This window comes from Tetrao urogallus, assembly GCF_951394365.1.
Source record: "Tetrao urogallus genome assembly, contig: scaffold_223, whole genome shotgun sequence".
Taxonomy (NCBI): Eukaryota; Metazoa; Chordata; class Aves; order Galliformes; family Phasianidae; genus Tetrao; species Tetrao urogallus.
In genome coordinates, this window is record NW_027639029.1 from 7,229 (window position 1) to 20,455 (window position 13,227).

Below are 13,227 nucleotides of genomic sequence, written 5' to 3' on the forward strand. Positions count from 1 at the left end.
TTGTCCCTCCATTGTCCCCATTGCCCCCCACATCCCCCGTTGTCCCCACACCCCCCCGTTAACCCCACATCGTCCCCCCACACCCCGCACATCCCCCGTTGTCCCATCTCTGTCCCCGCTGTCCCATCCCTGTCCCCGCTGTCCCATCCCTGTCCCCATTGTCCCATCCCTGTTCCCATTGTCCCATCCCTGTCCCCGCTGTCCCATCCCTGTCCCCATTGTCCCATCCCTGTCCCCATTGTCCCATCCCTGTCCCCGTTGTCCCATCCCTGTCCCCATTGTCCCATCCCTGTCCCCGTTGTCCCATCCCTGTCCCCATTGTCCCATCCCTGTCCCCATTGTCCCATCCCTGTCCCCGTTGTCCCATCCCTGTCCCCATTGTCCCATCCCTGTCCCCGTTGTCCCATCCCTGTCCCCATTGTCCCATCCCTGTTCCCATTGTCCCATCCCTGTCCCCGCTGTCCCATCCCTGTCCCCATTGTCCCATCCCTGTCCCCGCTGTCCCATCCCTGTCCCCGTTGTCCCATCGTTGTCCCCGTTGTCCCCCCAGCCGAGATGTCCTCCACCTCCCAGAAGCACCGGGACTTCGTGGCGGAGCCGATGGGTGACAAACCGGTGGGGACCTTGGCGGGGATCGGCGACGTGCTGGGCAAGAAGCTGGAGGAGAAGGGCTTTGATAAGGTGGGGGACGCGGGGGGGGGGGCTTGGGGGCACATTGGGGGGCTTGGGGACACGTTGGGGAGCTTGGGGACCCATTGGGGAGCTTGGGGACATGGTGGGGGGCTTGGGGACACGTTGGGGGGCTTGAGGAGACGTTGGGGGGCTTGGGGGCACTTTGGGGGGCTTGAGGAGATGTTGGGGGGCTTGGGGACACGTTGGGGGGCTTGGGGGCACTTTGGGGTCCTTGAGGAGACATTGGGGGGCTTGGGGACATGGTGGGGAGCTTGGGGGCACTTTGGGGGGCTTGAGGAGACGTTGGGGGTCTTGGGGATGTGGGAGGAGGGCTTGGGGACGTGGCGGAGGCCTTGGGGACACGTTGGGGGGATTGGGGGCACATTGGGGGCCTTGGGGACACATTTTGGGACTTGGGGACACTTTGGGGTCCTTGGGGATGTGGGAGGAGGGCTTGGGGACACGTTGGGGGTCTTGGGGACATGTTGGGGGTCTTGGGGACCCATTGGGGAGCTTGGGGACACGTTGTGGGGGGTGGAGACACGTTGGGGGGCTTGGGGACATGGTGGGGGGCTTGAGGAGACACTGGGGGGCTTGGGGACCCATTGGGGAGTTTGGGGACATGGTGGGGGGCTTGGGAATGTGGGAGGAGGCCTTGGGGACATGTTGGGGGGACTGGGGACACATTTTGGGACTTGGGGACGCTTTGGGGGCCTTGGGGACACATTTTGGAGCTTGGGGACACATTGGGGGGGGTGGAGACATGTTGGGGGGCTTGGGGACATGGTGGGGGGCTTGGGGGCACATTGGGGGGCTTGGGGACCCATTGGGGAGTTTGGGGACATGGTGGGGGGGTGGAGACATATTGGGGGGCTTGGGGACATGTTGGGGGGCTTGGGGGCACATTGGGGGGCTTGGGGATGTGGGAGGAGGCCTTGGGGACATGTTGGGGGGATTGGGGGCACATTGGGGGACGCGGGGGACGCTTTGGGGACATTTTAGGGCCACCTTGGGGCCATTTTGGGGACATTTTGGGGGCCACCTTGGTGACTCCATGGAGACATTTTATGGCCGCTGTGGGGGACGCTTTGGGGACGTTTTAGGGCCACCTTGGGGACGTTTTGGGGACATTTTGGGGCCACTTTGGGGACATTTTGTGAGCAACTCGGGGCCACTTTGGGGCCAATTTGGGGGCCACCATGCGGACATTTTGGGAGCACCTTGAGGCCACTTTAGGGACATTTTGGGGCCACCTATGGGGACGCTTTGGAGACATTTTGGGGCCACTTTGGGGACATTTGTGAGCAACTCGGGGCCACTTTGGGGGCCATTTTACGGCCACTTTGGGGCCGCTTTGGGGCCGCTTGAGGGCCACCTTGGGGACATGCATTTTGGGGCCACCTTGGTGGTCACCTTGGTGACTCCATGGGGCCACTTTGGGGGGCCATTTGGGGGCCATTTTGGGGCCACTTTGGGGGCCACCTCGGTGACTCCATGGGGCCACTTTGGGGCCAATTTGGGGACATTTGGGGGCCACCATGGGGACATTTTGGGAGCACCTTGAGGCCACTTTAGGGACATTTTGGGGCCACTTTGGGGACATTTTGGGGCCACCTATGGGGACGCTTTGGGGACGTTTTAGAGCCACCTTGGGGCCACTTTGGAGACATTTGGGGGCCACTTTGGGGACATTTGGGGGCCACCATGGGGACATTTTGGGAGCACCTTGAGGCCACTTTAGGGACATTTTAGGGCCACTTTGGGGCCATTTTCCGGCCACCTATGGGGACACTTTGGGGATGCTTTAGGGCCACTTTGGGGGGCCATTTGGGGGCCATTTGGGGGCCACTTTGGGGACATTTTGGGGCCACTTTGGCGGCATTTTGGGGCCATTTTAGGGCCACTGCAGGGGACGCTATGGAGGACGCTTTAGGGCCACGTTGGGGGGACATTTGGGGGCCATTTGGGGGCCACTTTGGGGGCTGCCTCGGTGACTCCATGGGGACACTTTGGAACCAACTTGGGGGCACTTTGGGGACATTTTGGGGCCACTTTGGGGACATTTTGTGAGCAACTCAGGGCCGCTTTGGGGCCATTGTCTGGCCACCTATGGGGCCGCTTTGGGGCCGCTTGAGGGCCACCACCTTGGGGACATTTTGGGGCCACTTTGGGGACATTTGGGGGCCGCTTTGAGCGGACATTTTGTGAGCAACTTGGGGACATTTTAGTGCTACTTTGGGGCCATTTTACAGCCGCCTATGGGGCCGCTTTGGGGCCATTTTACAGCCGCCTATGGGGCCGCTTTGGGGCCGCTTTGGGGCCATTTTCTGGCCACCTATGGGGCCGCTTTGGGGCCGCTTGAGGGCCACCACCTTGGGGACATTTTGGGGACCTCTTTCTGTCCGTCCCCCCCAGGCCTACGTGGTGCTGGGGCAATTCCTGGTGCTGAAGAAGGACGAGGAGCTGTTTCGGGAATGGCTGCGCGACGCCTGCGGGGCCAACGCCAAGCAGAGCCGCGATTGCTCCGGCTGCCTGCGCGAGTGGTGCGACGCCTTCCTCTGAGCCCCAAAAGCCGCGCTTTTCACCCCAAAATCCCCCCTCCTTGTGCCCCCAAATCCCCCCCTTCCCCCCCCCCCCTTCCCCCACTTGTTCCATGGCTCCCAAATCCGGACCCTGCATCCCGAATCCTGGTGCCGAATACGCGAGGTTGCAGCCGCCGAGCTCCTCTGGGGTCCGGGATCTTTGGGGTCCCAAAATTGGTCTTTTGGGGGGCAAAGTTGGGGGTTCTGGGCTCAAAGGTCAGCTTTGGGGTCCCAAATTTGGTCTTTCGGGGTCAAAAATGGGTTTTCTGAGCTCAAAGGTCAGCTTTGGGGTCCCAACATCAGACTTTGAGGTCCCAAATTTGGTCTGTCAGCCCCAAAGTTGGGGGTTCTGAGCTCAAAGTTGGGGTTGGGGGACACAAATCTGAGCTTTGGGGTCCCAAATTTGGTCTTTTGGGGGGCAAAGTTGGGTTTTCTGAGCTCATAGTTGGGGTTGGGGGACTCAAATCTGAGCTCTGGGGTCCCAACTTTGGTCTTTTGGGGGGCAAAGTTGGGGGCTCTCAGCTCAAAGTTCAGCTTTGGGGTCCCAAAATGAGTCTTTGGGGTCCCAAAATCAGACTTTGGGGTCTCAAATTTGGTCTTCAGGGGGCAAAGTTGGGGGTTCTAGGGTCAAAGTTCAGCTTTGGAGTCCCAACATCAGACTTGGGGGTCCCAAATTTCATCTTTCAGCCCCAAAGTTGGGGGTTCTCAGCTCAAAGTTGGGGTTGGGGGATTCAAATCTGAGCTCTGGGGTCCCAAATTTGGTCTTTTGGGGGGCAAAATTGGGGGTTCTGGGGTCAAAGTTCAGCTTTGGGGTCCCAAAATCAGACTTTGGGGTCTCAAATTTGGTCTTCAGGGGGCAAAGTTGGGGGTTCTGGGCTCAAAGTTGGGGTTGGGGGACTCAAATCTGAGCTTTGGGGTCCCAAATTTGGTCTTTCAGCCCCAAAAATGGGTTTTCTGAGCTCAAAGTTCAGCTTTGGGGTCCCAAATTTGGTCTTTCAGCCCCAAAGTTGGGTTTTCTGAGCTCAAAGTTGGGTTGGGGGATTCAAATGTGAGTTTTGGGGTCCCAAATTTGGTCTTTTGGGGGGCAAAGTTGGGGGTTCTGAGCTCAAAGTTGGGTTTGGGGGATTCAAATCTGAGCTTTGGGGTCCCAAATTTGGTCTTTTGGGGTCAAAAATGGGTTTTCTGAGCTCAAAGTTCAGCTTTGGGGTCCCAAAATCGGACTTTGGGGTCCCAAAATGAGTCTTTGGGGTCCCAAATTTGGTCTTTTGGGGGGCGGTATTGGGGGTTCTGGGCTCAAAGTTCAGCTTTGGGGTCCCAAAATCGGACTTTGGGGGCCCAAATTTGGTCTTTTAGGGGTCAAAATTGGGGGTCCTGGGCTCAAAGTTGGGGTTGGAGGACTCAAATCTGAGCTCTGGGGTCCCAAATTTGCTCTTTTGGGGGACAAAGTTGGGGGTTCTGAGCTCAAAGCTCAGCTTTGGGGTCCCAAAATCAGACTTTGGGGTCCCAAATTTGGTCTTTTGGGGGGCAAAATTGTTGGTTCTCAGCTCAGAGTTCAGCTTTGGGGTCCTAAAACTAAACTTTGGGTCCCAAATTTGGTCTTTTGGCCCCAAATTTGGTCTTTCTGAGCTCAAAGTTGGGGTTGGGGGTCTTAAATCTGAGCTTTGGGGTCCCAAAGTCGGCCTTCAGAACCCTATAATGGATCCTGAAGACCCCCAATGAGTTTCGGGGTCACCAAAAGGGTCTTTGGGGTCCCCAGATCAAATTTTGGGGTCTCAGAATGGGTCTGCAGGGCCCCAAAATGGATCCCAAACTCATTTGGGGTCTCAAATTTGGCCTTTGGGGTCCCAAAGTTGGGTTTTCTGAGCTCAAAGTTGGGGTTGGGGGTCTTAAATCTGAGCTTTGGGGTCCCAAATTTGGACTTTTGGGGGGCAAAATTGGTCTTTCAGCCCCGAAATTGGGGGGTTCTGAGCTCAAATTTGGGTCTGGGGGTCTTAAATCTGAGCTTTGGGGTCCCCAAATCGGCCTCCAGAGCCTCAAAACAGATCCTGGAGACCCCAGATGATCTTGGCACCCCCAAAGGGGTCTTTGGGGTCTCAAAGTTGGCCTTTGGGGTCTCAAATTTGGTCTTTCTGAGCTCAAAGTTGGGGTTGGGGGGTCTTAAATCTGGGCTTTGGGGTCCCAAAGTCGGCCTTCAGAACCCTATAATGGATCCTGAAGACCCCAGATGGGTTTTGGGCTCACTAAAGAGCTTTTTGGGATCTCAATTTGGGCTTTTGGGCCCCAAATTTGGGCTTTCCCATCTCACCTTTGGGTTCTGTGTTCCCCAAATCAACCCTTGGGGTCCCCATGGGTCCAGACCCCCCCCCCCTCCCCCCCCCCCCAAGGGATCTGAGACCCCAAAATGCCTTTAGGGGACCCTAAAAAGCCCCCAGCCCCAAATGGCTTTTTGGGGTTCCCTGATGCTTTATGGGATGGAAGGGGGGGAAATGGGGCTGGGGGACCCCACAGGGTCTTGGGAGGGGGGGGGGGGGGGGTAACAGGGACCCCCAAAACAACCCGAAATGCCCCAAATCCCACCTGGGGGGGGGGGGGGGGGGTCCCAAGTAGGGTCCCTAAATCTGGATCCCAAAAAGACCCCATGGCCCCCCCAGAGACCCCAAAGGATTGAGACCCCCCCCTTTCCCCACCCCCCTTTTTATCCTCATCCCTGTGGGGTCTGATTTTGGGGTGCCCCCCCCCTTCATTTTCCATCCTGACCCCCAAAAATCTGTTTGTAAAAGGATTTTCTAAAAAAGAGAAATAAAGGTTTGTGCGTTGGGATGGGCTGGAAATGGGGGGATTGGGGTCTGGGGGGGGGGAATGGGGGATTGGGGGGGGATTTGGGGTCTGGGGGGGGGATATGGGGGATTGGGGGGGGATACGGGGTCTGGGGGGGGGGAATGGGGTCTGAAGGCGGATATGGAGAATTTGGGGGGGGATTTGGGGTGTTAAGGGGGGCATTTGGGGTCTGAAGGGAGGATATGGGGGATTGGGGGGGATTTAGGGTCTGGGAGGGATATGGGGGATTTGGGGGGGGATTTGAGGTCTAGGGGGGGGAATGGGGATTGGGGGGGGGATTTGGGGTCTGGGGGGGGGAATAAGGGGGATTGGGGGGGATTTGGGGTCTGGAGGGGGAATGGGGTCTTGAAGGGGGGATTTGGGGTCTGGGGGGGGATATGGGGGATTGGGGGGGGATTTGGGGTCTGGGGGAGGAATAAGGGGGATTGGGGGGGGAATTTGGGGTCTGGGGGGGGGAATAAGGGGGATTGGGGGGGGATTTGGGGGTCTGGGAGGGGGAATGAGGGTTTGGGGGGGATTTGGGGTCTGGAGAGAGGAATGGGGTCTTAAGGGGGGATTTGGGGTCTGGGGGGGAGATTGTGGCATTTGGGGTCTGAAGGGGGGAATGGGGTCTTTGGGGGAGGATTTGGGGTCTGGGAGGGGATATGGGGGATTTTGGGGGGGATTTGAGGTCTAGGGGGGGGAATGGGGGATTGGGGGGGGATTTGGGGTCTGGGGGGGGATGGGGGATTTGGGAGGGGATTTGGGATCGGGGGGGGAATGGGGGCCTGGGGGGGGGATGTGGGGGATGTGGGGGATTTGGGATCTGGGGGGGGAGATATGTGGGATTTGGGGTCTGAAGGGGGGAATGGGGTCTTTGGGGGAGGATATGGGGGATTTGGGGGGGATTTGGGGTCTGGGAGGTATATGGGGGATTGGGGGGGGAAATTTATGGTCTGGGGTGGGGAATGGGGGATTTGAGGGGGATTTGGGGGGCATTTGTGGTCTGGGGGGGGAATGGAGTCTCTGGGGGAGGATTGGGGTTTTTTGGGGGGGGATTTGGGGTCTTTGGGGGGGGGTTTACGGTCTGGGGGGTGTGTGGATTTTTGGGGGGGGATTTGGAGTCTGGGGGGAAATGGGGTTTCTGGAAGGAATTTCGGTTTTTTTGGGGGGGGATTCGGGGTCTGGGGAGGAAATGGGGTCTCTGGGGGGGATTTGGGGGGGGGAATGTTTTTGTCGGGGGAGTTTTGGGGTCAATATGGGGGGTTTTGGGGTCACTTTGGGGCGGTCTCGAGCTGCGCGACGGAGTCATTGAAAGAGTCCTCCAGAGCAGCAGCCCGGGTCTTCCAGGCGGCCTAGAGCGGCGCTGAGGAGGTGCTTCCGGTTCAGCGCTCAGCTCTTCCAGGGCTCACTTCCGTTTCCGGCGACGCCATCATGGCGCAGCCCCGCAGAGCGCGGCGGCGGCCGAACGCTCACGTGGAGGCGTGGCTTCGGGAATGGCGGGAAGAGGCGGGGGGCGGGGAAGAGGCGGGGGGCGGGGCCAGGGCCAGGGCGGTCTATGATAGGGTGAGGGGAGGGGCGTGGAGGCGGGGCCAAGGGAGGGGGGCGGGGCCTGGATATGGGGGTCGGGTTGGGAATGGGGGGTATTATGGGATGGGGGGTGTGGGGTTGGAGTTGTGGGGTATTATGGGATGTGGAGTGTGGGATATTATGGGATATGGGATGTTATGGGATGGGGGAGATGGGGATGCGGGGTGTGGGGTGAGAGATTTGGGATCTAGGGATGTAGGATGTGGGGTGTAGAGCGTGGGATGTGGGGTGAGGGATATGGGATATGGGGTGTGGGGTGAGGGATATGGGGTGTGGGATGTGGGGAGAGGGATATGAGATACAGGTGTGGGATGTGGGGTGAGGGGGTGGGGTGTGGGATATGAGCTATGGGGGGTGGGATATGGGATGTGGGGTGTGGGATTTGGGTTGTGAGGTGTGGGGTGAGAACTGTGGGCTATGGGATATGAGATACGGGGTGTGGGATACGGGATGTGGGGTGTGGGAAGTGGGGAGAGGGATATGAGATATGGGATGAGGGATGTGGGGTGTAGAGTGTAGGGTGTGGGGTGAGGGCTAGATTGTGGGGTAAGGGATGTGGGGTGTGGGATGTGGGATATGGGGTGGGGGATATGGGGTGTGGGGGTGTGAGGTGTGGGCTGTGGGATATGGGAAGTGGGGTGTGGGATATAAGATGTGGGATGTGAGATATGGGGTGTGGGGTATGGGGTGAGGGGTGTGAGATATGGGGTGTGGGATGTGGGGTGTGAGATGTGGGGTGTGGGGAGTGGGGTGTGGGATATAGGGTGAGGGGTGTGGGATGTGGGATGTGCAATATGGGGTGTGCAATATGGGGTGTGGGATGTGGGGTGTGAGATATGAGATGTGGGGTGCAGGGTGTGAGATATGGGGTGTGGGATGTGGGGTGTGAGATATGGGGTGTGGGATGCAGGATATGGAATGTGGGCTGTGAGATATGGGGTGTGGGATATGGGATGTGGGGTGTGGGATGCAGGATGTGGGGTGTGAGATATGGGCTGTGGGCTGTGGGCTGTGGGGCGGGCGGTGTGGGCTCTGAGCATTGAAGTCCGGCATTACTGAGCATGGAGCGGGGAGATGTGGGGCTGTGGGAGTGGGACACGTGACGCCCCGACCCCGTGACCTGTGACCCCGTGACCTGTGACCCCAGGCCCTGCGCTCGCTGTGCCGTTACCCGCTGCCGCTGCGCTCGGGCCGCGACGCCGCCATTCTGCGGCACTTTGGGCCGCGGCTCTGCCAGAAAATCGAGATGAGGATGAGGAGACACCGCGTGGGTGGGCGGGGACCGGAAGTGGGCGGGGTCGGAAGTGGGCGGGGTCGGAAGTGGGAGGGGCCGGACGTTGGGCATCGTGGGGTGGGTAGGGCAGGAAGTGGGCGGGGCCTGGAATGAGGCGTCGTTGGGTGGGAGGGGCCGGAAATGGGAGGGGCCGGAAGTCGGTCATCATGGGCTGGAAGTGGGCGGGGCCAGAAATTGGGCATCATGGGGTGGGTGGGGCAGGAAGGTGGGGTGGGTAGGGCTGGATGTGGGCGGGGCTTGTAATGGGGCGTCATTGGATGGGAGGAACCGGAAGTGGGGGGGGGGGGGGAAGGGGGGGGCTGGGAGTTGGGCATCATGGAATGGGTTGGGGCCAGAAGGGAGCGGAGCCTTGAATGGGGCGTCAATGATTGGGAGGAAACCGGAAGTGGGCACCTTGTGGTGGGAGGGGCCGGAAATGGGCGGGGCCAGAAATGGGACATCATGGGGTGGGAGGAGCAGGAAGTAGGCAGGGTTGGAAGTGTGGAATCATGAGGTGGGCGGGGCCGGAAGTGCGGCATCGCAGATTGGGTGGGGCTAGAAGTAGGTGGGCGGAGCCTGGGGGTGGGTAGGGCTTAAGTAGTTGGTGGGATCTGCGGGTGTGGGCGAGGTTTCTGATTCGCTGAGGTGTGTGATGTGGATGAGCCTATGAGGTGGGTGGGATGTGTGGGGTGGGCGGGGCTTGTTTGGGTGGGAGGGGCTTAGAGAGGAGGTGGAGCTGGGGTGGTGCCATGGTTGGAACACGTATGCGTTTGATTCATTTGCATATGACTTGCATACAAGTTTCTAGGAACCTACTGCTTTTGAACTCATTATTATGTATTGATTTGCATGCTCATTTGCATACTTGTTTTCCATTCCTTGTAGAGCAAGGGCTCCCGCCGAGCCCCCCAGCCCCTGCTCCGCAGGCCCCGCCCCCCGCCGCGGCTCCGCCCACCGTGAGTGCCGCACCCTGATTGGAGGTTTCCCCCCTGGGAGTGGGCGTGGCCTCGCTAAGACACGCCCCCGCTCCTTTCTCCGCCCACAGGACTGCTACAAGCCCCGCCCCCGCTCCGCCCCTCACACCCTATTGGTCACTTTGCTCAGGGTGAGACTATCTTCCGGGTGGTGGGCGGGTTCAACCGGGTCACGTGACTCCACTTGGCCCCACCCCCTTGTCTCCTCCCACAGACCAATCAGCCCCTCCTGGAGGCGGAGCTTCTGAGCATGGCTCCGCCCCTCTGCGCCCGCCCCATTGTGAGCAGCCAACCCTGGGGTGTTCGATGGGGGTCCTATGGGGGTCTGGGGGGTCCTGTGGGGTTTTATGGGGGCCCTATGGGGGTTCTTTGGGGGTCCTAGGGGGATCATGGGGGATCTATGGGGCTCTGGGGCATTCTATGGGGGTCCTGGGTGTTCCTATGGGGCCTCTGAGGGGTCTTGGGAATTCTGGGGGGGGGTCCTGAAGGTTTTGGAGGGTCTTGGGGGGTCCAATGGGGATCCTATGGGGACGTGTGAGGATTCTATGGGGGTCCTGGGGGGGTCTGGGAGTCCCATGGGGGTTCTGTGGGGGTTCTGTGGGGACGTGTGGGGGTCTTTTGGGGCCTTTGGGGTGGGTCTTGGGGAGTCCATGGGGGATCCTGGAGGTTCTGGGGGGTCCTATGGGGGTCCTGTGGGTGTCCCATAGGAGTCTGGGGGGGGGGCCATGGGCATCCTGGGGGGTCCTGGGGGGACCTTTGGGGGTCCTATGGGGGCGTGTGGGGGTTCTATGGGGGTCCTGGGGGGTTTGGGGGTCCTATGTGGAGTCTGTGGGGGGTTCGGGGGGGGGGGGGGTCTTATGGGCGTTCTGGGGTTTCTATGGGGCCTCTGGGGGGTCTTGGGAGTTCTGGGGGGGTCCTGGAGGTTCCATGGGGGTCCTGGGGGGTCCTATGGGGACGTGTGGGGGTTCTACGGGGATTCTGGGGGGGTCCTAGGGGGGTCCTGGGGGTTTCTATGGGGGTTTTGGGGTGTTTTCCTATGGGGGGGAGGGGGAGAGTCTTGGGGACCCTGTGTGTTTCCCTGGGGGTCCTGGGGGGGGCACTTAGAGTCCATTTCCCCCCCCCCCCCTTCACCCCAACGCCCATTGGGGGCCCCTTCTGTGCCCCCCAGCCCATGGGGTCTGATGGGGGTCTGAGGGGAACTGAGGGTCTTCCTCCGCCCCCCCCCCCATCCCCAGACAGCCCCGGGGGGGGCACTGAGGACGTTGATACAGAGAGATCTGGTGAGGCGTCATGGGAGACCCCCGAGGTATGGGGGGGGGGGGGCGGGGGGGTAAATAAGGGGGACGAGGGGGCAAATGAGGGGGTCTGGGGGGGGGGCAAATGGGGGTAGCGTGGGTAGCGTGGAGAATGAGGGCATAGATTGGGGGGGTGGGGGGGTGGGGGGGTGTTGGGGGGGCAAATATGGGGGGGTGTGGGGGGGTGCGAGGGGGTGGGGGAGGGGAGGGGGAAGTGGGGTATGGGGGGGCCACAGGGTAATGAGGGGGTACTGGGGGGGGCACTGGGGTCTCTATGGGGCACATTGGGGGGCAATGGGGGGGGCGTAGGAGTCTCTGTGGGGTTTGAGGGGTCTCTATGGGGTGTGGGGAGGACACTGGGGGGGACGTGGGGATCTCTATGGGTCTCTGTGGTGTGGGGGGCACTGGGGCGCATTGGGGTCTCTGTGGGGCACATGGGGAGCACAGAGGGGGCATGGGGTCTTTATGGGCATGGGGGGGCATTGGGGTCTCTATGGGGCATATGGGGGGGGCATGTGGGGGGGCATAGGGGGTTCTATGGGGTCTCTAGGGTGGGGGGGGTATAGGGGTCTCTGTGGGGGTTGCTGGGGGGGCACTGGGGTCTCTATGGGGCACATGGGGGGGCATGGGGGGGGGCGTAGGAGTTTCTGTGGGGTTTGAGGGGTCTCTATGGGGGTGTGGGGGGGACACTGGGGGGGATGCAGGGATCTCTATGGGGTCTCTGCAGCGTGGGGGGGCACTGGGGGGCATTGGGGTCTCTATGGGGCACATGGGGGGGCATAGGGGGTTCTATGGGTCTCTAGGGTGGGTGGGGGGGGTACAGGGGTCTCTATGGGGGTTGCTGGGGGGGCACTGGGGACCCTATGGGGTGTTGGGGGGCACTGGGATTCTATGGGGTCACCCCTCCCCCCCCCCCAGATACTCGCTAACCGACCGTGGCCGACTCCTGGCTCAGCGATTGGCTGAGAGCGCCGAAGCCCCGCCCCTTCCGGTGCACCCCACCCTCTCAGACCCCACCCACACGACGGTGCCTGCGGATAGCCCCGCCCCTTCCGGTGATCACGCCCCTGTAAGCTCCGCCCATCCTGAAGACTCCGCCCCCTCTTTGGACAGCGCTCCATCCCCAGAGTAAGGGCATCGGATGGTCACGTGACCGTGGGGTGGGTCATGTGACCGGGGAAGGGGAAATAAGCGAGGGGTCACATGACCCCTGGATGTCACGTGATCTCTGCCATAGAGATGCCACTGAGAAGTGGTTGGAGCTGCTCCCGGGTCACGTGACCGTGGGGCTGGAGTGGGGGAGTGGCCAGGAGGTGTCACGTGACCTGGGAGGAGGACAAAGGAGTCACGTGACCCTTGAATATCACGTGATCCTTCTCTTAGGGGTGACTTCAAGGAATGGAGATTGGAGCTGCTCCCTGGGTCACGTGACTTTGGTGTGGGGGTCAGGGGTGTCACGTGACCTGGGAAGGGGAGGGGGGGTAAACAAAAAGGTCACGTGACCGTTGGGTGTCACATGATCTTTGTTATAGGGGTGACCCGAAGGGATGGGTGGAGCTGTTCCCAGGGTCACGTGACTGTGGAGTTGGGGTGTGGTCAGGGGTGTCATGTGACCGGGGGAAGGGGTTAATGGAGGGAGTAAATGGAAGGGTCATGTGACCCATGGTTGTCACATGATCTCTGCTGTAGGCGTAACAGAGGAATGGTTGGAGCTGCTCCCTGGGTCACATGACGATGGGGTTGGGGTGGGGTCATGGGTGTCACGTGACAAGGGGAGAAGGACAGAGAGGTCACGTGATCTCTGGATGTCACGTGATCTCTGCCATAGGGGTGACATCGAGGAACGGGTGGAGCTGCGCCCGGGGCACTTCGAGGTGGTGCTGTGCGCTGACGTCACCGAGGGCACCGGGTGGGTCCTATGGGGTGACCCACAGCTCTGTGGGGTGACCCACATCTCTATGGGGTGACCCACAGCTCTGTGGGGTGACACACATCTCTATGGGGTGACCCACAGCTCTGTGGGG

General features: G+C 60.6%; 2 protein-coding genes across 2 annotated transcripts; both read left to right on the top strand.

The window, feature by feature from the left end:
- Positions 1 to 555: 555 nt before the first annotated feature.
- Positions 556 to 3,234, top strand: BANF1 (barrier to autointegration nuclear assembly factor 1; the record flags this gene model as incomplete). Its single annotated transcript, XM_079551050.1, has 2 exons — positions 556 to 681; positions 3,088 to 3,234. 2 exons carry the CDS (start codon positions 556 to 558, stop codon positions 3,232 to 3,234), a joined length of 273 nt encoding a protein of 90 aa, XP_079407176.1.
- Positions 3,235 to 7,505: 4,271 nt separating this feature from the next.
- On the top strand, positions 7,506 to 13,112 carry MUS81 (MUS81 structure-specific endonuclease subunit; the record flags this gene model as incomplete). The annotated part of the gene is made up of 8 exons (XM_079551049.1): positions 7,506 to 7,637; positions 8,809 to 8,932; positions 9,820 to 9,890; positions 9,980 to 10,039; positions 10,123 to 10,188; positions 11,144 to 11,214; positions 12,122 to 12,331; positions 13,032 to 13,112. Coding segments are annotated over 8 exons (815 nt in total), but the record flags the coding sequence as incomplete, so codon positions are not given.
- Positions 13,113 to 13,227: the final 115 nt, after the last annotated feature.